This window comes from Corapipo altera, unplaced genomic scaffold, assembly GCF_003945725.1.
Source record: "Corapipo altera isolate COAL_440 unplaced genomic scaffold, ASM394572v1 24, whole genome shotgun sequence".
Classification (NCBI taxonomy): domain Eukaryota; kingdom Metazoa; phylum Chordata; class Aves; order Passeriformes; family Pipridae; genus Corapipo; species Corapipo altera.
Window position 1 is genome coordinate 5,972,763 of NW_020884903.1, and position 27,532 is coordinate 6,000,294.

The window sequence follows — 27,532 nt, forward strand, 5'->3', positions numbered from 1 at the left end:
TTTTGATGACCTCAGTTCCAAAATTGCTGCTGGGTAGTGGTAAAAATAAGAGTAAAGATATATTCTGTGACAGCTTTATATACATTATGGAATGTTTGGAAAAAACACAGTGGGAATTTAATTTTGAAATCTTACTTGAGACTTGCAGAATGATTCAGGATCATTTTCAAAGTGGATTAACATTAAAGCACTTTTATTATCTTATTATCTAATGTCATACATAAAATTTTATAACCATCAGTTTAGCATTTTAAAGATTCTTAATATTGTTATAATAAAAATGACTACTGTAGCTAATTTTATATTCTATAATAAAAAAATAAATCTGTACTGGTAAATCAGTTCATCCTTTAAACTCTTAATAAAAGGAAAAATACCTCTATTTGGACAGCATTTTGTTCTAAGTACAGTAATATATAATATGTGGTCGATCGCAGTATTTAAGTTAAATATTGATTCCTTTTGCTATCTTATTTACTAAATTAAGTATCAGTTTACACATCTTCCAACAGTTTCATTAAAAACTAAAATGGTAGCAAATACTTGCTGATGTTGTAATAGGTCTTTATTTTTACACTGATACGAAGAGATGTTTGTTTTAGTTTTATCATCTTAAGAACAATAAATAGATGATTCTGTGAGCACTTCTGACAACTGTATTAGAATATCTAGGGTCTACCTTTTCACACAAGTATATTTCTATAATGAAGCATTATACAAATATGCATGTTTAACTTTGGTTAATGAATGTATTCAACTGCAACAGCAAAAGTCTGTCTTAACTTTGGAAACAGTTTAAAGCTTATGGATGATAGAATGTTTACAGTATCCATTTATGGCTTCTACTCCTCCTTTTGTACATGCATGAGCCAAGTTTTCAGTATGCAGGAGAAGACCTAGATATCCAAAGCAGCACAGTTTGCATTCAAGCACTTAAATAACCACAAGGTTTTCAAACAGCAGGCTCCATTTCCTCATGTCATGACACCCCTGGTGTGATTTTTCAAGAGATTTCTGCATCCAAGACTTTCTGTACTAAAACCCTTTGGCTCTTATTTGTCATGCTTAAATGGGGGATGATCTCATTTTTAAAAATCCACAGCAGTTTTTTGTTGCTGAGATTTAGGAAAATAAAAGAACCAACCAAAGGGTACCTAATCCCCCACACTTCTATGAGAGGTGTACATGCCTGCGAGCTGTTTAAAGTGAGGTCCCCAGTCTGCAAGGAAGTCATAACTCTGATCCGCATCTGACATGTTTGAACCTAACGAGCTGAGGGATCCTGCCAAGGATCCAGTCCCCTCAAATGCATAGGTCTGAAGTGAGTCGTATGGAGGAACAGTAGGATCTGTATTTGCTTCTTCAAGCTTCTCTGAAATGAATTGCCTGAAGATTGCACTGTCAGGGCCAACCTGCAGGGACTGTCTGTAGAGGCTGTGGATTTCGGATGTGACCTTCCTCCGAGGTTTGTGTGTTCGTATGACAGTCCGTGTCCTCAATGCTGAAATATCAAAGGCTTCTGTGTCCTCCTCACCACCTCCTTCATCATCATAGCTGACAATGTTCTCTCTGAATTCTTCCATCTTCTCTGAAAAGGGAGACTTCTTTTTCTGCTGCCTTATGGTTACTATTGCCAAAACGAACACTGACCAAAAAAAAAGAAAGGAGAGAAGAGCAAAAGGAAAAATTAAATAGATAAACAGAACCAGAGAATTTGAATATGCTTGGAAAGACTTAAATGGTAACTTTTCTTAATATCAGTGCTCTTGTAAAGTGAAGTTCCCTTAGTAAATGTATAGAGCTGTAATTTTTATGGATTTTATGGTTTTGAGATGAGCAATAGGTGTGTTGGGAAAATGATTACAAAGGGACTTATAAAATAGTTGAATGAAATGGAGCAGTTCTTTTCACAGATGCAAGTTTGGAACTAATGGAAACACAGGTTATGCTTTTTGAAACTGCTTTTTTATTACGTAATATATCCATTTCATATTCAGAATTTAAATTCTTAATCTCTCACTGTCTCTCTGATCAAAGCCCCGGGAAGATCAAATGAAAAATGAGACAGTGAGTAAGATATCCTCCTCATCTAGTTGAATCATTCAGTTTCACAGACTAAACAGAATGCAGTCTAACTGTTTCTGTTATGCTGATTTGCAGACTCTCGCTAAATTGTGTCATTTTATTGTCAAACTCTATGAATGAGATGATCTCATTTCTTTCATATGTGAAAGTTTTTTAAATTTGATTTTAAAACATTATTTTTTAATCCTATCTAATTTGATTTTTAAATGAATGATCCCTTTGAATTAGTCTATGACTTTCAAGAGACTAATGATTTTAGTTTTTAACTGAAATCAGTTGAAGTTCTATTTAATAAGTAAGTAGTTTGTGGCCTGTATTTTTTTCCTCAGGACATGAAATGATACAACTGCCAACAATTACAGGATTTTACTTAAGAATATGATGAAACTGAAGTAGTTCTTTATTTCTACCTATTTCCAGTAAACTATTTCACTTGGTTGGGAGATATCAACACCAAATTTGAAAGCACTGCAAACATGATTGTCATGATATATTTACAAAACCTAGATGGCTTTAACTTTCCAAACCATTTGCATAGTGAACTCTTCTAATGGTATACATCATAAAGGAAAATTATTTTTCAGAGATAAGTGCCAAACCTATAATGAATAGAACAATTCATTATTTCATTTTTGTAATGGTTTGAACCAGGTTTTCCCCCTGAAGCTAAGAAAGTGGTAACCCCCAGGGGGTGGTAACACTTGAGATTTGAGCCAATCTGCACTCCTGCGAAATATAAACATACCACAAGCAGAACGGAAGAGAAAGTTGTTGTAATTTGGTAGTAGAAGAAATTAGCCATGTTGTAAGGCCATGAGGAAGGGGGCTCGCAGGCCCTTGGGCCCTCTGGGGCCCCCAAACCAGGGGCTGGGGGGGGCTGCAGGGACCTGGAACAGCATAAAGCTGGGCTAGGTGCCTGTAGCTGGAAGCTAAGGAAGTTTTCTCCACCGTGAGAGAGCAGAGACAGAGCAGCAGCAGAAGCAGCGTCAGCGTCCAGAGACTATGGCTAAAAGCCAACAGATAAGAACTGAACTGTAGAAGCAGCAAAACAGTGTGCAGCCAAGGAAGATACAAAGTTGTCTGAAGAGAGACCAGCAGGGAGAGAGGAAGATGGGGTAAGAACTGAAACAAATAAAACCCCATACCCCTCTGAGACCTCCGAGAAAGGAGGGAGATGGACTCCTATTAAGGAGAGGAGTCTTGGAGTGCTACAGCACCGGAGAGAGAGAAGCTGAGAAGCTCAAAGGCGTCCTGAAGCTGGACCGGGACGGAGAAGGAATGCGGGAGGATTGACCTTGGCCCCCTCGCTGCTGACAAGCCTAGCAGCCTGAGACAGAACACAGGAGCTCTGGTAGAACTCTTGAGGCAAAGACTTTTTACTGAAAGCTTCCCGAGATGTTCTGACTCAGGGGTAAATCCCCTGAGGAAGAGACTTTCACGAAGATGCCCCTGCACTTCGTGATATGCATGTGGTGAAGCGAGTTTTGTCCCTGCCAGCCGTCCACAGGTGAGATCTTCGCTTGGAGTTGAAGGAGAGCCGAGGGGCTTGGATACCCCCTCGTGTGTGCTGGCAGAGATCCAGTTCCAACTGCTGCATGGAAGACACAGAGAACCTACTGCCTTAGAAGATACTGCTGCTCAGAGACTAGAAGGGGTCTTTTTCTTCTCCCTTCCTGGACTTTTATTTGGAAGGGAGAAGAGATTTGATCCATTGTAAATACTTATGTCATGGTAGAGACAGCTAAGATCGTGTATAATGTATTGTAGTATTTATTTGTACAGTCATTGTAATATATTCCCTTTCCCCCATTTTTGAGTCGTGTAATGTCTGGAAAAATCATCTCTCATTGAGTTGAGATGTGGGAGGGGGGCTTGGACTAGGGAATTGGATTTCGAGAATCTCAAACCATGACAATTTTAAATAATCACAAACATAAATTCAAATATTTAATTAATTTAAAATATTTGTGTCTGTAAAGAGTGTGGTTATTTGTTTTTCCTTTGGCCTAATATATTTATCTATTTCCCTGCTTTGATTTTTGTGATATACATAGGCACCATGTGCTTATTCCACTTAAACAGACGACCTCTCTCAAGCAATCAAGAAAACCCTGATGAACAATTCCACTGATGGCCTGGATAATGCAATGATACAATTTGCCTGATCCTTAGTCCCTTAAGTGGATAACACAAAGTTCAGATATCCTGCAACAACCAAATAAAACTTGAAATGAACACTAACCTGCTTGTAAACTTAAACTGACTGAAAGGCCTAAGGTAGATCTAACCTGAGATTTAAATAAGGTGACTCTGGAAGAGCAGGCAAGCCTATTCCTGTGTTCTCTGTTGGAAACTAGGAGATGGATGTAGGGGAACTAGTGCATCCCTGGACTTTGTTATGGAGTCAAGAAATGGCTGGTGTCTAGTTGAGAGTACTCCCATTTAGACATAAAAGTTATGAGGTTCCCTTCCATTGTTTTCACCCTTCCCCTACTATTCAATGCCTAAATATGGATAAATAAAACCAAATGTATTTTTTGGTAAGCTGCTTTGCTTCTGTGGTTTCCTGTGTGTCACCAGATCTTGAGAGTTCAAAGCCATATGAAGGTGCTGAGTTATAGCTAACAAGTACGTGTGCTGCTTCTTGACAACTCATTTTAGTGTGGGACTAAATTATGAACTTCTATTTCAGGAGAAATTTCAATGACTTTTCACCAAGATATTCAGTCAGGAGGTGAAAGGTACAACAGGAAATTATTAGAGTTGGTTTCTATTCCATATGTTAAGGAAAATAAGCAATAACCTTGTGGACAGAATGCAGAATTAATTCCATTAACTTGTCTTTTCTGTCTTCTGTTGCTACTATAGCAGATCAAAACACATCAGTATAGAGCTGCAAGCCTTCATTTTCAGGTCTCAGCTTTGTTGCAGTTAATGATGATAAATATATTGTATACTGTTATTTATAGACTAGTAGAGGTCAGACTACATAATGAACATAGAAAAAAACCTTCTTTACTTAGACATACTTTATATGTAAAAAACGTTTTTACTGTATAGTTGTGTATATTTCTTTTAGTGATATAAAAAAATAAAATTTTGATATTATTATATTTATTCTCATTAACAAACACAATGAGAGAATAATTTTTACTCAATGTTTTTGTTTTTAAGGCAATGTAATTTCTGTTACTATTGCTTCTTTCTTTCTGGACATTACATTTGTGCAGGTAGATATTATGCTGCAGTTTTCTTGTTTTGATTCTAATTAATTTTTTTTTAGAATATTATTGAAAATCAATTTATGCTTGGTTTACATAATTTATAAGTTTGTAATCCATCAATTGTTTTGTGTTTTTTTTTGATATGGTCTTTTATGAAACATACTGTTATATGGCATATGCATATGCATATTACACAGGCAACAGAGACTTAAATTCTTCCTGTGCTGGTTTATTCTCATTAGCTTGAATTTGGTATTGAGGTCCATGACCACTGTTACTGACCAAGATCTAAGGTTAATCGTTTTGCCTTGGAAAAAAAACCTACCTGTCTCTACCTCTTATTTCCTAGTCTCGAAATCTACTACACCTTACCCTCACTAACTCAAACAGGTTCAGAGTTTCAGGATGGATGTTTAACCTTTAGCGAAAGATTAGTGCACCGTGCTTGCTGTTATAACGTGTCAGTGTCATCAAATCACTCATGGAAAGCTGCAGGAATATCCTTTTGCTAAAAAAGACAAATGCACTGTTGAAGTGACAGGTGTGCGCTTCATCAGGTGAAGCAGGTCTTTGCCTGAGTGCTGTCACTCTGATATGTCTTGCAGCAGCCGTAGCCTCATTCAGTGTGGGAACAGGTTGTCGGTCTGGTTTTAAGCATCATTTGCCAGCTGTGCAGGACCTTTTACAGAGGTACTAGCACAACTCTATATAAATATTTACATGTCGGACTTTTTTGTCATGGTAGGACGAATTGCTACATGTGTGCATACCTATACATAGGAAAACAAAACAAAAGAAAAAACGACCATGTTTCTACCATTATCTGTCCAATATGTCTATCCAAACTTATCCAAACTGTGCGTTTGAAACACTCCCAAACCCGCTTTTCTCATCCACAAGCTCCCAAATGTCATGGAGGTTAAGTCAATGTCTCCTGATAGGAAAAAGAGATGTCCAGCATCTCGAGAAAATGATGTTTGGAGATGTAACCTTATTAATTGACAGAGAAACTCCTTATTTGTGCCTGGATTTGCTTTCTGAGAACGTTATTCTCTTTTTCTTTTATTCTTTATTATTGAGCTCAGCTCTTCATTTATCATTCCTAAGGCAGAATGCATGCAGTGCTGCTCTTCTTAATATATCCTTACACTAGCCAATTTTTTTGTGTAGTGCTGTCTTCAGCTTTATTGGGGTCCATACAGACTTTGGGCTCTGAAATCTTTGCTATTGGAATGCTTTAGGAGTAAGAATGTCCATGACTCAACTACACCTAAATTTTAGGAAATAGTGTTAGAATTCAAATTTTACTGAAAAATAGAGAGGGGAAAGGAGAAATTATAGTTAAGAAAACAAAAAAGAAATTAAACATTTGCCTTATTTCAATTTTTCCCAACGGCCCAGTACTTGCAGCCTTCCAGTCAAGGGTCTGCTTTTGTCACTTAACTAACCCTCCTGTAAAAGAAAACAAAGTAATTTCTCTTATTTGTACTTACCTAGGAGTATTAGTATGCAAGCCAAAACAGCAACTAAAACTTCGGTGCTGAGACCCAAGGAATACAAGAAAGCTCCGTATCGACAATAGAAGGTGTTTACTTCAGTGTCACAGTTGCAGACAGTGACAGTGAGAGTATTTGTGCTTGTCAGCCGTGGGGTCCCATTATCCTGAATTAAGATTGGCAAGTAGAAAAAAACCTGCTCTTGCCTCCTGAAGCCACTTTTGCTTGTGAAAATTCCAGCTGTGTTATCTAGAAGATAAATTATGATGATGATATGCATTTATGTTTTTCTAACAATAACAATTATATTCCAGTGGAATCTGACCTATTTAAAACCAATGGTACTGTGCAAAGATACATATTAAGAAACTTAAAAATCTAAAACCAGGCACTGATATTTGGTGAGCGTTTTGTCAATCACGAATAAGTTGCATTTATTTTTGACATGTACATTCCATTGGCAATAATAAAATTTGTCCTAGGAGCTCTGTTTTTAATGTTGGGAGATAAAGAAATTTGCACCATTTTCAGTATCTGACGCCTTCTCAGATTAATTAATTGGTTCTGAAAATGGTTTCATGTAACCAGCTGCTACTAAGTCAGCAGTTAACAGATAAAATATAGACAGTTTACCAATCAAAGGGTTTAAACAAGCATGTCTAGCAGCACATTGTGAAAACAGGTGGCAAGCAAAAGAGATGAAAGTGAGAAAAAAGTCCACTAAAGTAGTCTTTTAATTCTTTTCCTAGCTCAAAAACTGGAGCTAGCTGGATCCATATTATCTAAAATAGCAAAAAAGTTTTAACGCCTTTGACTTTGCTTTGTAATTAACCATTAGTAAATAGAAATATGTTCTGTACAAAACACAGTAAGCAGCTTAATTTCAGCTCCTGCTGAATATCAGTTAATTCAAATATGAAACACAGCTTATATCAGAACAAAATACCCCTGTCTACATCTATATGTAATGAAAATAAAATAATAAAAAAAAAAAAAGATATTTCCATGTCAGACTTCTTGTCCTGGCAGAGTGAATTATTGTGTCTTCATACATACACATAGAACCCCCCCCCACAAACCAAACCAAAAGAAAAAAAAAACCACCATGTTTCCACCATTACCTGTCTAATACATCTATCCAAACAGTCTACTGAAGTTAAGTCCCTCAAATTTAAGTTGTTCTAGGTTTCTGTCATAGTTCAGAAAGCAACTCTGAGATAAAATGCTGCAGACATGTAGTCACTTTTGCTCTTCCTTAGGATTATCACAATTCACTCAGCCATTTCTGTGGAACGCAACAGAAAGGGACAGATTGAGAGCTGATTGCATCTTTTTTGTTTTCTTTTTTTCCCCATTAGTAGCTACCAAAAGGAACTGAATATGTTGCCTGATGTGAGGGTCTGTTTGGGTTTTGGGTAGCGACCAAAGGTGGGAAAGGCTCACGGCTTTGTACACAATTTGACCTTAATGTAAAAAGTTATCTTTTCCTGTCAGGGAATAGGAGGTTAATAGAGATGGGAATTGAAAGACTAGTTGATACATTGACTAACTTTGAAGATAATTGAGAGAAGTAGTTTGCTGTTTAGCAGCCAGAACTTTCCAAAACTTATTTCCATTGATTTATTCCCTTAGCCAGAACATTCAAATAATTAACAAAGTCAATAAGAACAATGTGTACTTTAGCTGAATCTGAAGAAGCCTTTTTTATAGTCTTAGTAGACTGACTCTAAATAGTCATCTTCTCTAAAATTCCATCAGATATTTCACCTATACTTTCACTACAGACTGTTTTTGCTTACTATTTCTCAATATCACACTTTTAATATGAGTCTCAACCAAATTAGTTCTGAATAACAATAAAATACATAAAGACATTGTGTGGTGTCATCATGTGATAAAAGCAATTTAAAGTATATTATAAAATAAGAATACATTCCTTGTTATCTGTTTTTATAATTTTGTTGAAGTCATGAAGTAACACTTATTAATATCATTCTTTTCTTTCTGGTGATATTATTTCTGTGACAAATAATTTTAACAAGAAAACTGGAATTACCCACCATATTCTACATTAAGAAAAAAAGTTTTGAAGAGTACCACTGTATTTTTTCATCTCAACAGTTTTTCTTTCCTAGAAATAAAACTGTCTTTTGTTGTTTATGTTATCCATTTGAAAAGGAAAATAAACTCTTTGATAGTGTCAAATTATTATTGTTATCAAGACAAATTCATATCTTATAATAACAATTTCTATTTAAGTGAAAAGTTTTACAAAATTGAGGACCACTAGAAGCACGCAGCTTCCATTAGGAAACTCTTAAAGAGCTACATGAATGACACTACCTTGATTGTCTTTGACAGTAAAATATGAGGTGTTTGCGGCCTCTGGAGCCAACGAGAAGGAAAAATGGTGGCCTTCTGCTGAATCATCTTGATCCACTGCACTTACGGTTTTAATTAGCTGGAAAGACAGAAAAACAGAGTTGTTTAAGAATAAAAGAATTTTCTTGTCCTTTAAAACAATAAAAGGATATACCAGGCATGCAAAACTATTGATGCTGAAGATGTGATCTGTGAATCTGTATTGAGTGCCTGTTATGCAAGTATTCACCACATACCCAAATAGGCTTATTGAGACTTATATTCTGCAAATACTCTACTTTAATTTTTCATCTACTTGAGACAGGCAGGCATCAAAATCTTGAGAAAATGTAAAAGATTTTCTAGATCAAATGACCAGAAGAAAGTGAAGTCTCTATAAATAAAACAAATTATCACATATAGTGGGTTGTGGTTTTTTTTTTTTTCCCCTCAAGGTAAAGAGTGTATCATTCTACATTTGAAGAAATCCTGCTGTACAAAACCCATTTTCTTCCAAGCCACAAACATATTGACACTATTCAATTGATGTATTGAAGTTTCAGTAAGTGAGATTTGTTGACAAGTTCATGTGCTGAATTGTTGATTCTGTATAATATAATTGATTATGGAAATTTTTGACTGCTTTTTCTCGAGAAAGTAAAGTACTTTACATTTAGAAATATGTCAGATCAGATAGTCATTGCAAGATAAAACTAAACAGCATTCAAAAGAATATCTTTCATGTCTGTAAATTAGCAACCACGCATTTAACATAATTAGCAATATTTCTGTTTAAAAAGAACTTATATTTATTACTTTTATTAGTAAATATTTAATGTTCAACATATAATAGTGAGCACCCCTACTGATCAGGAGGAAAACAAACTGATGCAAGCCCACCAATTTTCAGAAAAAATTTGAACTTTTGCTCTATTTTATCAGTCATATCTTTGATATGACTGATACGAGATATCTAAAAATATATTGTAGATATTTGTACACAAGAGACTTGAGACTTTGACTTTCCTCAAACCAGAAAACATCTGTAGGCTCTAAAAGCAAAGCAGTAAGTCAATGGAAATGACTACTACATCTTTCCATCTGTGCCTTTGAAAACTCTCCTGGTTAAACCTTTTTTTAGTAAAAAATCTAAGACTTCAGCACACATTCTTTTTCTTTGCAAGTAAGCTAAGTTTGATGCAATCATCAAAGCAGAGAGTAAAAGGTGGCTTACACCCCAGAAGCTTTGTATTCTTAACACTGTTCCCTTTTTATATGGGAAATTTATTTTAAATCTATATTTTCACACTATGGACAAGCGAGGATGCTTGAGATTTATTTTTTTTATTTCCATTGATGAGAAGAGTAACTCTTCAGTGTTATCATAGCATACAAAGGATGAAGACTGTAAAGGTTTTTTTTTTTTTCTTTCCTCAGAACTAACAAAATCACTTAGATGATGCAAATACAGATATAGACATGCAGGTCAAGAAATCAGTGAGGAGCAGTAACTGACCACTAACATTACCTTGGCTACCACAAGCATCATTTTTACAAGGAAATACAGTTCCCAGAATATCCTCAATATGAACAGCAATAGAATGCAAAAGTATATATATAGTCTAAACCATGAAGACTGAAACATTTTCATTATAATATTCTGCCATATGCCTCAAAAAACTAAAAAAAGACCACGCTGGCCTTACTTGACAATTTGCTGGTAATGTTTATGGTCGCAGGTGAGAAAAATCTTGTTATGGCTTTACATCTGTCCTTATAATTCAGGGTCTATTAAGGTATACTAAATGTGCAGAGTGATATAGTAATCTGCAAAGACATCCTAGCCTCATCTAATTTGTTTTGGTTTGGTTTGGTTTGATTTTAGTTTAGTTAATTGGTAGACTAGAATTACCTAACTACATAACAAAAAAGCCAAATTAGGGATTTATACTTCCAGTATTCATTCTATTCAGCCAGGTATTAGCAATGTTTTTAGAAAGTACATTTTTAGGAGCCTATCATGTTTGAAAATCATAAAATTATTGCAGTTGTAAATTAGATACTGTTTTGCTATTTCATTATTGACTTCCATATTTTACATACAGAATGTATATGGCCGTATAAATTTATAGGGCCTATATCTGATTTAATCCATTACATTCCGAGGAGTATGTGACTAGCTCAAAAAAAAACAAGCCACCTTCCTTTGCTTTGATCTGTGCTGACTTGTTCTACACAAACCTGAGATTCTTATGGTTATTCTAGCCGTATTCATACGCCTTTAAGGATTCACCTTAGCAACAGGGGAAAATCTGGAACACAAGGACAGGGTAAATCCTTTTTGTTTACTTCTTGTTGTATCACTTCCATTAAGATTCAACAAAACCCAGATTGGTCTATAAAATATTTAGAAAGCAATAGGTAACTCTGATTTTGCTGACTCCAAAGAAAAAAACACTCAGAGAGAAGGAAACTGCTCCTTTTTTTCCCTAGTTTTCTAGATCTTTGTACACCTAACACAGGAAATTGTAGCCTTTTACTGAGGAAACTGGCATCACAAACTCAAAAACTGCAGTTATTGCTTGTGTGTCTAGGCTTACAAACTTCTTCCATTTTAGTGTGTAAACAAAGAAAATATAGTGAATGATATGTTGCTTCTACAAGGTTATATCAGTTGTATTGACTAGGCTGAAATTTAATTGCTTTAAAATTTCTAATTTCAAGTCTCATTAATCTAGAAGCTTTAACAATCCAGCAGTCAATTTAAAATGGATATTTCTTTAAAGCAGGGATTAATTTACTTGATTCTTGTTGAAAAACTGATTTAAGTTCATTGTGGGTGTGCCTCATTTACAATTTCTTTGCAAACACACTAAGATCACATCTGGGAAGAGCAGAGTCTCCTTTGATCTAAGGTCACAAAAAGATGTGGCCTGCTGTACTCAACTTCCTCATCCAGTTGAGTAGTGGGTACATTCATCTAATAATTATTATCATGAGAGAGTCTAAGATATCAGTAAGAGCTCTGATCTCCCATTGATCATTATTTTGTACAGAAGAAATTTTCAGAAAACCCTTTTAGAAGATTGTTTGTCTTGTAAAGAAAAAATTGTGGATTATGGAGTAGTTCACTGCCAAATAATCTTGATGAAAATTCATTGAAAATTTATTTCCTCAACCCCAAGAGGTCTCACTGAATTGAATTTATGGAGACTTCCTGAAGGAATGACAAATCTTTGTTACAGCCCTTACTGCTTCTACAGGTTTTCTCTCAACCAAGTTCAACTTAAGGTGTAGATTGTCCATCTGAACAACAATCAGTACTGTTAATTTTGATGCTAGGTACTCTGAGTGTAGAATTTTGAGTCCTTTGTGTATTCTTCTACACTCAACTCTAGTCTTGCCAATCCCATTGAGGCACTGAAGGAAGTAGGAACATATTTGTCACCTCTCTCTACTTCATTTTTTTTGTTTTGTTTTCCAACAGCATCCTTCAATAGGAGCTCTACTGTGGTTTACACTATATAACAAATCTAACCACTTATCTTTTTTGGGAATCAAGACCTGATTTCGTTCAAGTTGGCAGACATCTTATAAGTAGTAAGATTTTTATTATTGCTTAACAATGTTTGCTGACCATCAGATTTTAGTGCAGGTAAAAGATTAAAATGTTCAGTACTATGGTCAACACTGCACGTTCCAGGTAGGCCTTCTACCTCAAGACCAATGTTCTCTTGTTGACTGCTTCTGTTTTGAAAAGCAAATTGGCACAGTATTGATCTGATTTCTTTGGCTCTACTGTAATGGTTTCTGCTCAGCTATAAATAAAATGTTGTACTTACCATCATAGAATTAACAATTACAAAGCTCATGCCATAACACTGAGGTGCTTTTTTATGTTTGCTTGCATATGCTGATAAACTTGTCCCAGCTGTTCCATTTGCTAAGAGATAATGTTGTTGAATCATGATCCATATAAAAGAGAAAAAGGAATTTTCCATGTGCCACTTTGCCTACTGTTTCAAAATGTCACAAGTTACATTTGGTGCATCTGCAGGTGCAGCTTAGAGTCTGCTATAATAGATGTTGCTTTCACAGCTTCTTCATGTTTTTACACTCTGAGGGATGCATTCATTGCTATTTTTTTTAATTTTTTATTTTCCTATCTTCATTGCTCAGATGCTTTTTGTAAATGATGAAGAGAGCATGCAATGTGAAATAGTAAACATTGTCTTACGAACCTATCACTTTCACTTCTCTGCTATCAAAAATAATTTTGCCTCCTGATTTATTGGATTGGATCTGTTTTAGCAAACTGCTCATTTTTAACATTAATCATTTACTCCTAGAAGTTGTTTAAAGATTTTCTCTTTTTTCTTCTGCCATTTCATTATGTAGAGAAGTAATATCAAATGAGTACTTTTCACTTTCACTGTAGCTGATTATTATTTTATTATGTGCTAAGTACTGAGTAAATAAATTTGGTTCTTTTCTCATCTCTAGCTCAAAGTGCTCTACATACTTAGTAATTTCTTTTGATCTAATAAAAATTGCTATGCAAGCTGCAATATCAAAGTCACTTCATACATGATCCCCAAATTACAGGAACTCAGAATTGCCACAATAAATACGCATTAGAGATGACAGAATTAATTCAGAATGTAGGTATGTTCCGTGTAGTTTATCTTGAGCTGAAATGGGCTTCCTGCATGATATGAAGAAAGACCAACATTCACAAAAGGGCTGAAATTACCACGCATATAAATAGGTACATTCTGGAAGGTCAGGTTTCTTACATTTAAGGTTTTTGCTATAGTCTACATCAAACTTTCAAACTGCATCTTCCAGCTGAGTTTAGTTATTAATGCCTTGGGAATTAAGCTTTTAGGGTCAGATTCATTCTTGCTGAGATGCCTCCAGTGTTACCTTTGGGACAGATTTGGTCCACTGACTATTTGTATAGAATATTTCCTCTGAAGTTCAAAGGTTTATAGCTACTCTACACAGCCATAAATAGCAAATATAAAAAAATATTGATGAGCATATTGTGGTCATCATTTACCGTGTTTATATACAGTTATGAATTTATAAGGTCCAATAAAAAAGAAATCATGGGTTTGAATGCCTTATTAATATTTTTCGATTTGATCTGATAATAACTAGAGTTGTAATAGGGTAGAAGGCTGTTTTATCCTATAGATGTTCAATTTATGTTCAATAAATTGTTGTTCAATTTATTTGAACATGTTCAATTCCTGTTGAAATGTTCAATTCATTTTGAAATGTTCAATTTTAATGTTCAATTCATTTTGAAAATAATGTATTTAATATTGGGAGTGTAATGAAAGTGTTTTTTCGATGTGCAAAAGAAAACTTCAGTTGTGGTTAGTATACAGCTGACTTTTGTACTATAGAACAGTACAGAACTACAACATTAAACAGATAGTGAAAAATCCCTTCAAAATGTCTAATAAACATGATAAACGGATTTAGTATGAAGCCAAAAAACACCTATCTGTCTTCTTTACATCCATTTTTATTGTCAAGTTTGGATTATAGTCCCACAGACTGAAATATCTTTTTGTTTTAATCATTTTTGGAGGTTAAGCCAAACATGTCTGTAACTTACAAAAACACCATACAGGGACTTGAAGAAGAGCACTCAGTCAATAAAGGCAGACAAAGAATTTTTATAGGCTTTCAGAAAATCCAAAATGTCGAAACAAGCCCTCTTCTCTAGACTGAAGCTACTATTAACTATACCTGAGTTTGGATGATTAAGACAACAATTAGTTTTATTCATTACGTATTTCATACTCTTTATCACAACCCAGTATACCCTTAGGCTATGTAAAAATAACTTAATTGCCACATGACTCTATATATCTTTTACAGTAAACCAGACAGGCACCAAGATAAAGTCTAGATTGAATAAGACATTTCTTTTTTTTGGCAGTGTCTTTCCCTTTACCATGTCTTTCCTTCTTTTCCCTGAAACACTATAAACTGGGAGATGCAAATATATTTGAAAGTAGACACAACTCAGATCAGGGAAATAAGTGAAATCCAGAACATCTCTGAGAACATCTCTCAGCATATTATTTCCAGCTAAATGGATAGACATGGCTGGTTTAGAAACTGAAATGTGATAGGGTAGCTATACAAGCTTTGATCTCAACTCAACATGTAAGCAGATTCCTGAGCTATTTAGAATTGATTGCAGAAATATGGCTAAGATAAAAAGATATTTAATGTCCTGATTAAGTCCTTCAACTGCTTAAAATGATTCTTCTGAAATGTAAATTTTGTTGTTCAGTGGACAACCAAGCCATCTATAAAATCACTTTTGAAACTTTTGCTTTCTTGCTGATGAAAATAAAAGATCTTTATTTTGTGAGTAAAAATTAAAAAAAAAAAAAAAGATTAATAGCACTGAAGAAGTTACATGAGCTAAAGATGTTGTATAAACCATAAACACTGACTAAAATATCATAAACTCTGACTGTGATAATTATGCACTTCAGCGGCAATTTCCTGTTGTTCTTCCTAAGATCATTTGTTGATAAGAAAATTATTTAACATTACTGTCACAGTCTCCACAGGCTAAGCTAAAGATGCCTGTACTTCTCAAAAACCTATAGCAATGAAAAAAGAAGAACCGCAAAATAAAAGTAACATTTTTCCTGTATGCAAAATGAGAAAAATAACGCGTTCATCTCTCATTCATGTACTACAATGTCAAAGATGAATTATTCTATACCCAAAGAGTTTATTATTATTGTTACCACTGGTATTTTTTACAGTGCCGTTTTATCCAGTGATTCCCAAAACACTTAATATATATAGTTAATTGATATTGAAAAGTAACTATTGATAGGTTAGCATACTGATACTATTTATCAGCGAGCAACTACAGAAAAACCCTTAAGAAATAAAGCACCAGGGTTTTTATATTGTAGGCAAGTCCAAAATATGAATTACAAATATCCATTTTATAAACCTCCATATTTAATTCATGGTGTCTTGAAATCAAAGAACATAAAGCGCAGTTGATTTAATGCCTGCACTTTGATCTGTCAATAAATTACCTAAAGACCAAAAGAAATGGCTTGCTTCAAATACCTCTGAACCAGAGGTAGTCTTAGCAGACTGGGAAATTACCAAATGCAGAACAAACAAAGTAAATGTAAAAGGCTATAAAGAAATTACTTGAGCATCAGGAAAAGGTTTATTTAACTGCAGACTAATAAAGGTCAAAGTAAACCAAACTGTCATGAAAAGAGAGGCTCTGTGATTCAGAAACCAAAATACAGCAAAATGTTTGAATGGAATCATCAAAATATCCCACAGGTCTTTTTCTGTGTGTCCAAATAATGTTTTAGAGTCATGGGAAAACATAGATTTTTCTGTCTATAACTTTTATTGTTCCTTTTTTGTTGTTGTTGTTGCTTATTTTGTACCTTTTTCTTAAAAAAAAAAAAAAAAACAACCACAGAAACAAAAAAACCTAAACCAAAATAAAAAACCCACCAATCCCTCTCCCCCAACTTTTAACATCCTTGTTTGTTTTTTTTTTTACAGGAGGAAAATGGAAAGACAACTGTGTACCTGAGGATTAGGGCAGCTGAGTGATGTTACCACATTCACCTGCAGAAGAGTAGGAAATGCAAAAAAACATCCAGGGAAGGATGCTTAATGCTACTTAATAGCTTTAAGCTGCGAGCTGGGGAAGGTGTTGCAAGGGCCATGTTTTAAACATTTTCAAACTTTCACGGAACTAGACAGGGTGTGAATTCAGTTCATAATAAATGATTTCTAATTGAAGGATGCAATAAATCTGATTTGAATCTGGTCTAAGCCTGCTTCTTCCAGACTGTGTTGTGCTTTTGCTGAAATTACTAGACCTAGGTTTTGCATCTAGGACATTAACATGAAACAAATCTGTACCATGTTTCTTTGCAGAAATGTGTGTCTGTGCTTCTCTTATTACCTGTTTTTGGAGACAAACAAGATATACTGATTTTGTTTTAAAGGGGGGAAAATACATATCAGTGTTCTAAAATTTAAATTTCAAACTATAGATATATCAACAGAACTAATTTTGGAAATAGACAAAATGCAGCCTGTACTCACAGAACTCAAATAATCAATATTAAACAGAATAATAACATCTCAGACCAAATCTTCATTGTAGTGAGAAAACTGATGGCTAATTTCTACATGCTTACCTGTCCAGAAATGGCATTTTCACAAACAAATGTTTCATAATATTTAGGGAATTCCGGTGCATTTTCATTAACATCGAGAACTTGGACATACACATTGGCTTCTGAAATTTTTTCAGGATTTCCTAGTGGTTAAAAAAAAAAAAAATCAAAAGTTATAAATAATCTACTACATATTTTAAGGTAATGTAAACATTAGAAAATTTTACCTGTATTCTGTAGAGAAGAAAATAATCACAAAGACCTACAGACACATTTTATATTATTATAATAGTATACCATTATAAGACTCTTGAAATAAGACATTTCATGTAAAATTTTAGATTTGTTAATATTTTATTTACCAGATCAGAAACTAATTTAAATGTAAAAAAATAAAACCTGATCCGGAAAAATTAAATGAGTTTTTTTCACACAGAACAGTTTATTATACTAGCCATAAGTAAGGTCATGTATAAGAAAGTCAGGTCCTCTAAGGGTATCTGCTTAAGGACCGTTTTTCAGCGCAAAAGGAGTTAATAAGAAAAAGAGGAATCCATAAACAGGAACATACAGGAATACAAATTTGAGGGACAAATGATAAAGGGAGGGGATGATGAGGTCCAAACCTGGTCAGATACAATAATTTTTGGTGGCACTTGAGAGTATGAGAATGTTTATTCCTGTGAAGTTATCAGATCAATGACCTTGACAACTGATAAACCAAGGGAGAAAAAGGGGAAAGCAGAAACAAGACACACAAAGACACAGACCTGACAAAGTAAACATGAAGACAAAGACAAGAACAAACCTTATGATAATTGATGGGCTACCAGGAAACCACAGGGCAACAATTCTAGGTAGATCAATTTGGACTTTGTAACTTACAAGATTGTACATAAGAAGGACCCCAGACTTGGGAGGATGGGGAAATCAGTGGAGCTGTAAGGACCCACGGGGAATGTGCAGGGAGGAACAAAGAGGAGTCAGACAGAAAGAGGTATAAAAGGGGCCGGTCGTGTACAAAACAGGTCCAATCAACGCATTTGTCTGACTGAGTCCTGTACCTGGTCTCCAGTCTGTCCTATCATTTTACATTTTATCAAAGCTTTTCTCACTCTCTCTCATTGCATGTGTACATGTGCTGCAGGGACTAAGTGCCAGCTGCTGATGAGAGCTACATGTGTGTGAGTGAAAACTGGTGCCAGATACTGGAGTCAGAAGGGGCCCTATGAAACCAGCTACTGGAGTGACTGCGGAGACAGGGGCAAAATATCTGTATCTTCCTCAGGCTTGGTGTGCATGGAGTGTATGTATGTTTTTGGTAGCAAACTTTAAGTTGGACTGAACAGTGAGTAGAGGTCCTTGGGTCCAGGACAGGTGCTTGAAGGTTCCATGCAGATATGCTCAGGGGGAAATTGCAAATGTGAGGTGCATGAGGGACAAGTATGTGAGGTCTGTGGGTTTGCCAGTAAGTATCAACTGTGCACTAACTGGTGAGCTGGGGACCCATGAAGCAGATAAGAGGACTTAGGATACAGGAAGGGGTGTTGGGCAACAGAATTAGGTACAGAAAGGATCCATGAGTGTGTGTGTGCTTGTGAATCTGGAGGGCGTTGTGTGTGTGTGTCTCCACTAGCAATGTTGTCAGTGTCAATCTGCATGACTGACCATGTCAGTGTCCTCATTGTGAGTTTCTGAGATGTGCTCAGCTGTGCTACTGGCTGAACCTGCAAAGAGGAAAGTGTCAGTCACAACCCTGAGCCTGGGCAGAGGCTTTGGGTCCCCAGGCACCAGGCTGGGCTCCAGTGGTCCAGCGGCAGGAGAGCCTTGAGCTGGAGTGACTGGAAGAGCTGGCTGCACTTTCTTACATCACTTAACAGCATGGCTACCACAATGATTGGCCTTTTAAGAAATTCTGTTACTCTTTCTCTTAAGTATTTTCAAATTTTGAAGCTTTGGGAGAAAAATTCATCAATATTTACATGGTTTAAAAATATTTTTGCCACTGCTAGACAGTGAAATTTCAGTGGGCACTGACATCGAACCCTAGCCAACACAGAAAACCAAGACTTAATTTGGAATGACAGAGCTCTTCTATCCACTAGTGTCCAAACACATACTTTCAAAGTCTAATTTTGCTCAGGCATATCTAAGCATGGCTACCAATAGGTTTCTTAGGTTGAACTTTTCGTATTGATCCATGTATTACTGTTTTTTTTGAGTGTTATTTACACCACAGGTTTAATTCCTAGGCATTTTGTACTCACAGGAGACATATTGCTTCTGTTATACAAGTATCCTTTATTACTGTGGCTTTATATACAAAAGAAATGTCAGTACAGCTTATTCCTGTATGAAAAAGAAAATAAACTCTGATAATACTTTTCCCCTACCTTTACTGCATTTACACAAGATTATATTGCTATTACTACCTGACACAAGGAAAAGCCAGATATAACTATACTAGTATCATGGTACAAAAGTTGTGTGCAGACTAAGCTGAAAAAACTAATATTTTATGTAATGAAGATATTTATAAATATGTCAGCTGAAAACAAGGGAAGGAATATTTGCAGTTAGAGCATTCTCATGGAGAAATCATCTGGCTCAAGGGTTGGACAAATGCACTATTTTCTGGGGTAAAATGCTGGATGGCTGGGCCCAGAGAATGGTGGTGAATGAAGTTAAATCCAGTTGATGGCTAGTCACAAATGGTGTTCCCAGCAGTCAGTATTGGGGCAAGTCATGTTTGATACCTTTATCTATGATCTGAATGAGGGGAACACATGCACCTTCCCTCACTTTACAGTTCACATCAAGTTGGGTGAGAGTGTTGTTTTCTTAAGGGTAGGAAGGCTCTGCAGAGAGATGTGGACAGGCTGTATTGATGGGTCAAGGCCAATTGTATGAGGTTCAACAAAGCCAAGTGCCAGGTCATCATCAAAGTGCCACTTTGATCACAACAGCCCCACAAAGCACTACAGGCTGGGGGAAGAGTGGCTGGAAATCTGCCCAGAGGAAAAGGACCTGGGAGTGCTGGTACACAGCTGGCTGAACAGGAGCCAGCAGTGTGACCAGGTGGCCAAGAAGGTCAATGGCATCCTGGTCACTATCAGAAAGAGTATGGCCAGCAGAACTAGGGCAGGGATTGCCCCCATGTGCTCGGCACTGGTGAGGCTGCACCTCAAGTACTGTGTTCAGTTCTGAGCCCCTCACTTCAAAAAACCATTGTGCTTCTGGAGTGTGTCCAGAGAAGGGCAATGGAGCCAGTAAAGGAGCTGGAGCATAAGTCTTATGAGAAGTGGTTGAGGGAGCTGGAATTGTTTAGACTGGAGAAGTGGAGGCTCAGGAGAGACCTTATCACTCTCTACAGCTACCTGAAAGGAGGTTGCAGGGATGTGTAGGTCCATCTCTTCTGACAGGTAACAAGTGATGGGAGGAAACAGCCTCTAGTTGTGCCAGGGGAAGTTTAGGTTGGATATTAGGAAGATTTTATTCATGGAAAAGGTTGTCTAGCATTGGAACGGGATGTGCAGGGAAACGGTTGAGTCGCCATCCTTGGAGATATTGAAAAGACATGTAGATTTGGCAGTATGGTTTAATCGTGGACTTAGCAGTGCTAGGTTTACGGTTGGACTCGATGACTTAAAGGTTCCTTCAACCCAAACTACTCTTTAATTCCTTGATTATATATTGAGTATCTCTTGGAAGTCTTTTGCCTGTCAGCACATTGAATCATCACACAGTATAGCTCTAAGAAATGTCTGCCTTCCCCACAATGTAACTTATTATTCTAGTAGGCAAGAAATTTCTCTAAAATAGCAACATTCACATTAACATGGACATATTGTTGGTTAAGAACCATAATGAAAACATTTTTTCCAGTGAATAAAATAATCTTAAGACATTCCAGGAATACTGAATATCTATCAACCTAAATATGTCAATATCTCAATCTGCTCTATCTAAACCAGAAGCATGTCAATCGTGAGAATATTCATTATAGTTAAAACGTGTCTCAGGATTGGTCCTAGTGTCACTGTATCTGACCTGTTTGGGGGTCCTTAAGGTATTGTCTTAAGTTGGTTAAATAAACCTTTAAGAGAAAAGCAAAACATACTCCTCTCTGCCTTTTTTCCAACTGACTCACTTTGGTTGATTCTTACATTACTTTTTTAATGTATAATTCACTAGTTGCTTGGAGCAAACATTTGTTTTCTTGGATCTTATGGAACCTATGCTGATAGCTTTGAGTCTCTTGCCAAAGGAAAAGGCAGCAAAAGCAACTACCACAGAGATAAAGGAGTAGATAATCAGCAGTTTCACATTACTATTTCTCCTGTGAAGTCATTAAAGCTGTGATAATTTCCCAAACATTATGATCTGTCAGAGTCATCTCAGAAATAATTCTTTGTGAGATGACATTTCTCTTATTGAATCAAACATCCATAATAATACAATAGGCAATGAAATAATGCTCAGCTTGTCTTTTAGATAAAGAGTAGCCCACATCCCTTTCAGAAATAATACCAAACGTATGGGTTTACTTAAACTCTTTTACTGAAGTCAGAATTGGATGAGTAGGGCAGGGATACAACTGCATTGTCGTTCAAAGGAAAACTTTGTAACCTTTAATAGAAAGCAGGGAATACCTTTGGTGGCTTCATTTATATAGAAAATCAAATAGGAAGGATCCAGCTAGCTTTGCCATTCTTACCTTGGTTTTTTTGTAAGATTCATGGATACTATATTGGCTTTAAAGTCTACATTTTTTATGCTTTGCTGGCACAAACATTTAGACTTGTTTTTGAAATCACATCTGTTTTCTTTAAGCAAAAATTTTTTTTTTCCTTTTTTTTTTTCAATAGTCTTGTTTCTAATTCTTTAATATATTTGGTTTGTTATGTCATGGTTTTTTTGGTGTTTGTTTTTTTTGCCAGCATATGATTAACTGACAAAAAAGAGAATTTCTGTATGTATGGAAGTTTTTAACAGTGTGGAAGTTTTTAATATTTCTGAAATCACAGCTATTATGTTTTGAGAGGGAACAACATATTACAAAGCCACTCTTGGAATCAGTGTCTGGTGGATATTTAATGATGGTTTTGGTGAAGCAGATGTACTGCTTTGATTACCACTGGGGAAGAAGGTAGGCAACACTTACTTTGCCTTTTATCTTTTGCACAGGAAAATAATCAAAATTTGAATTCAGCTATTGTACTCATATCCTACATTAAGCTAAATATCTTTCAATGAGCAGAAAAATTCTTTGTCACAACCTCTATGAGAGAGATCAGAGCTTGAAAGACAAGGTATAAGAGAACAGCATGTCAAGTGCAATAAGGTGAATCAGTGTGAAAATGAAGATAATGCTTTAATTGCTAGGGACTAAAATGACTAAGTTGAAAAGAAAAGCGGTGACCATCCCTAGAGACAAAATAGGACTCAATACTTGCAGGGGATTAAAGAAAGCTTAACACTGTCATCAACCAGAAAAAATAAACTTGAAATAACAACAATAATACTGGCACTGTGTAATGCTGGGGACTGAAGGACTGGCCCTGAGCCAAAGCTGAACTACAAGATGAACTCTCCAACATAATACTCTATTTAGTCTAGTACTGTATTTAGCGATATATCTGCTTATTAACTAAGATGCTATTTAATACTTAGTAATGCCTTAAGAATACACACTTATACTTGTTAGCACAGTATATTATGAACAATTAGTAAAGCCTGTATGTGTTATAAATATGTCTTTTCTTTGCTACCAAGGTTGCAAAGAACAATAGATCTCACATAGTAACATCTGGTTCATATTTGAGATATCAATGTAGCTGTAAGTTCTATATTCAGTGACTAGACAAGGCCATGGGGTATCTGATAGTACATGGGACAAATCGACATCCTGGGTCTCCCTCTGGGCCTTAGCCAAGCTTCAGGGGAATACCAATGGAGGAAGAAATCCAGATTGTTTTTCCACACCAATCGAGTAACGTAAGCTGATTTGTTTAACACCATATAAGCTGGACCCTCTCACAGCAAAGATGGAGGCTTCACTCTACCAGTGGACACACTGTGTAGGATTTCCCAGGTACCAGCAAGGTGTTCTCCAGGCCTTCGCTGTGATCAGGGACCTCCCCAGCTGAAGTGCGGTCTGGATGGTAGTAATGTATTATTTAGGGTAGCTGATGGTGTATCTCTCTCTTAATCATATTAAGACTTTCTTCGTAGTAATGATTAGATGCATTGCTAAGTGTATTCTTTCATAAACCACTCTTATTTCTTTTGTAATTCTTTGTTGTTTTGCTCTATGGTAAACTTATACACTTATTCTTTAAAGTTGGTGTCTGTATTACTTGAATCCATCCTCAATACCGGGGAGGAGGGGGAGGGGGCAAAACAAGTTGACAAAAAACACTGCTAGTAACAATAAATGTTGTTATTATAATTGTATATTAATTGTATATTAAACAGGACTGACCTCAGTACTGAGCCTAGAGGATCATCACTACTGACCAATCGCCAACTGGATAATGGTGACTTAAGGATTTCTTGCTCTCAGATATGGTTAGAATACTACTGTTTATGCTTCAGCTTTGTACTAGGTGAAAGCTGATTACGACCAAGTAAAAACTGATCAAAGAAAACTTGATTTCTCTTGAAAATCGAGAAATATTTTAGGCACGAAGTGGAATAAGTCTCAGCAGGTTACAAGCTTTTTCTGCTTGCATTTAAGTTCCAGTGATTTAGACCTACTTCTGGATACTGTTAAAACATGCTCTTTCAATGGCACAAAGATAGGATGATCCACACCACAGGTCTGTAGTAACAGAGGCAAGCTTCTTTTACTAATCTCTGATCTCTGTCCGTTCAATGGAGGCAAAAGTCTCGTGTCCTGTATGAGTTTCAGGGCATTAACAGGCTCCTAGGGAGGTTGCTGTTGTAATGCAGTTTCAAAATGTGTTTCAATTGCAATGAATAACTAACTTGTTTGAGTGAACTCTAATGGCATTTTGATTTGGCTTCAGTGGAGCCACAATGTCATCCACCAAATGTCTCATGCCCAGATTATGTGTTATGACTATATTACAAGGCATAAAATGCTGCTAGATCATGTTATAAATCATTCCAGGTATGCCAGACCAAGGTGACCTAACTTCAGTGCTTTTGAACAGTGTTATAGACAGTGACCGTATCATCATTAAAGAAATAAAGAATAAGAATATGAACATAATGAGGTCTCCATTTCTCTACAACAACTTTCATTACTGTGAAAGACTCTCTTTTGCTGCAGGAGACAGTTATTCATTTGAAACATTTAGTTCATTCCTGTTTTATTGTTTAACTAAACAGAAAAGTCCAGATCAAAGTCATCCTGCTGTGTTTCCATAGTGCTATTCAAGATAAGACAAAACAATAAGACAAAACTACATCAGAGACCAATTTTGCCAACACCTGCCAACTGCCTAACAACAAGAGAAGAAAAATACATTTATGCTTAAAAACTCATGGAAAAGCTAAAAAGGCAGATAATACTATCAATTCCTAAATACAAATTAAAGACTTCAATTAAAATGGGTACTGACTATCCTATAGTACAGTTCCAACAGTAATGTTCTACATATATACAGACAAGGCTGCCTTTTGGGAAAAGTGTTGTTTATGAATATGTGTTTAAAGTGGTCTTAGCAATAAATATCATTTAACTGAGATTCAGGATTAAAAAAGGTGTTAAGTGTATTTGGCAAAACCTCTCTGATTTATTGATTGGACTCTAGTTCCATATAGTTTTTCTCCTTCCTGAGGATGGATGGGATTAATTTTTAAATAATATCCCATAATATTTTGTTAAACTGTCTTATAAACTAAATTTCTAGTGTTGCCCCAGATTCAGGACAACTAGATCACCAAAAGCACAAACAGAGGTAATTTGCATTTGACTTTCAAACAAAATTGACAGGTGAAATCTATGTAAAAGTTGCTTCATAGATTTAATTGTTACTGAATAGAAGTCTAGTTGATTTAGGCATTACATTCACAATTAATTTGAGCCACAGGTTTCTGACTCGTGTTAAATTAGACCCTGGCTAATTTCACACTAGTCAAAAATGTGGTGTGAAATTAACCAGGGTCTAATTTAACCTAAGATCTTGCACTGCAGGAACAATTCATATTCTTCAGCGTAACTTGAAAGTGTTACACTCTCGATTCTATTACAATTTCTTTTTTTGGTAAGGTCATCTTTTATGAAAAAGCACGGGACCTTGGAGCTCAAATACATTCTGCTTCTATTTAACAAATCATTTTAATAATGCTCTTTAATGTAGCAAGCAACAGTAATATAATGAGAAAGAAGCATGTACTCTCCGCTTAAAAGAAGGTATATTCAGAGGATAATTACAGTTCACAGTATATGAAACACAGTGTTCCTTAAATTTCTTACTCACTTGTTTCTGTGGCTGTAACAGTTATGTTGTGCCAAGAAGCTATCTCTCGGTCCAGAGGTTTAGTTGTAATGATCGTTCCATTGTGTTCATTGATGCTGAACACTCTCTTTAAAGGTATGCTTTGGACAATAGAGTACCTGCACCAAAAAAAAATAGAAATAAAGAGATTTCCTAATACCAAAATGTTTCATCAGAGGAAAGGACATAGAAAGCTATTGCGAGTTGAGAAAACAGAGCTGTGCATATATGCATATAAATGTGAGCTGCAACAACTCAGAAATCATGAAAAATGTACACTTATAAACATTTAAAACTCACTGCTGCCAAGATCAAAGCTCTTCTTTTTATAAAACTAAATATGTCTCAGATCTATATGAATGTGAACTGAATCCGAAATGCATTATTCATTCATACTTCTAAGTCAGGCTCACAGCAGGTGAATGACTTCGTTGAAAAGAAACAGCAAACGTGCCACTTGTGAAATGAATAACACAACAGCTAAGTGGAGGTATAATGGCAAATCTATTTTATCATTGCTGACAAGCTCTGATGTCAAGGGAACGGGCATTATAAAGACAGAAAACTATTTGTAATGAGGTGTCTAGGCAGGGTACAAAATCCTAATGCAGGAGATGATTGCAAATGAGTCCTGTGTTCCTGAATGTTCCCTGAAAAGGCTCCAGATGCTATGACCATATGTGGACATGCACATGTGAATGTTAATACATATATAACACTCAAATGGTTAAAGTCTAACCACTGATCACAGAGAGATAGACAGAAAAAACTCCAAAGATATTGGTGCAAAAAAAGGATATTTACTAATATTTTAAATGACCTAAAAGAAAAATACCATATGATGCAATTCCTAGTAGAGTCTATTCCATGGAAATAAAACCTGTTTGAATAGTTGCAAGGTTCTTTCCACTCTAATTTTGAATTCCCACATGAAACTACTCCGTTTTATTGTACCTTTAATTGTGCTTGACAGAGTCTTTCTGTTTCCTGTTAACACTTGGGACTCCAGCTCAACTAATTTACCAGAAGTTGAATGACACTCTAACTTGTTATTTATAGTTGTGTTTTCTCTGTTTTGAAAATCAGTAAAGGGCAAATCAAGGAACCATCACAACATTGCAAGTGAATGTTCTTACAATTTGAGCTGAATTTTTAACATTTATAAACCTCTATTTTCGGTATTTGTAATTTTGATTTTTTTTTCTGTGGGTTTTTTTTTTTTTTTTGTTTTTTTTTTTTTTCCTTTTTTTTTTTTAATTGGCTTTATTTGTTTTGGTTTTTTTTTTTTTTTAGTTTAAGTGAGTATTCCTTATACCCTACATCAAAAGTTGTTTAGGGTTTTCTAATATTTTTGTTTTATTTTGTTTGGGCTTTCTTTTGGTAATCTGATTCCTGATAAACAGTTGGATATTTGTTATTTTTTATTACTGATGTAGTAAGGTTTTCTTGCATGACTTTTTTAATTTGTTTGTTTGAAGCCAGGGGTCCATCTTGTTTTCTATATTATGAGTAACTGCTGTCATTTAGGGTAGCAATGGTTTTAAAATTATACTCTTCTTTGCATGGTACTTAGCCCAGTAAACATACCTATATATTAGAAGTGACATACTCCAAAGAAACTCAGTGAGGCAATATATGTATCACTGTTTTGGGACTATGCAGACATATTCACCTTGAGGTAAGTTCCTTTA

At 35.6% G+C, this 27,532-nt stretch overlaps 1 protein-coding gene across 6 annotated transcripts in view; it reads right to left on the reverse strand.

Moving 5' to 3' along the window:
• Nucleotides 1-465: 465 nt before the first annotated feature.
• LOC113950783 (cadherin-19-like) overlaps nt 466-27,532 on the reverse strand; it is a 115,453-nt gene continuing 88,386 nt past the window's right edge. For 5 of the 6 annotated variants that reach the window (XM_027651007.1, XM_027651010.1, XM_027651008.1 and 2 more), the window contains 5 exons: nt 25,824-25,960; nt 17,395-17,516; nt 9,149-9,266; nt 6,803-7,054; nt 466-1,645 (listed from right to left, as the gene is read on the reverse strand). In XM_027651007.1, coding sequence (XP_027506808.1) covers nt 1,155-1,645; nt 6,803-7,054; nt 9,149-9,266; nt 17,395-17,516; nt 25,824-25,960 — 1,120 coding nt within the window. In that variant the 3' untranslated portion in view covers nt 466-1,154. Of the gene's footprint in view, nt 1,646-6,802; nt 7,055-7,926; nt 8,091-9,148; nt 9,267-17,394; nt 17,517-25,823; nt 25,961-27,532 lie in introns of those variants that run through there. The other variant, XR_003528878.1, reaches the window with a different exon arrangement.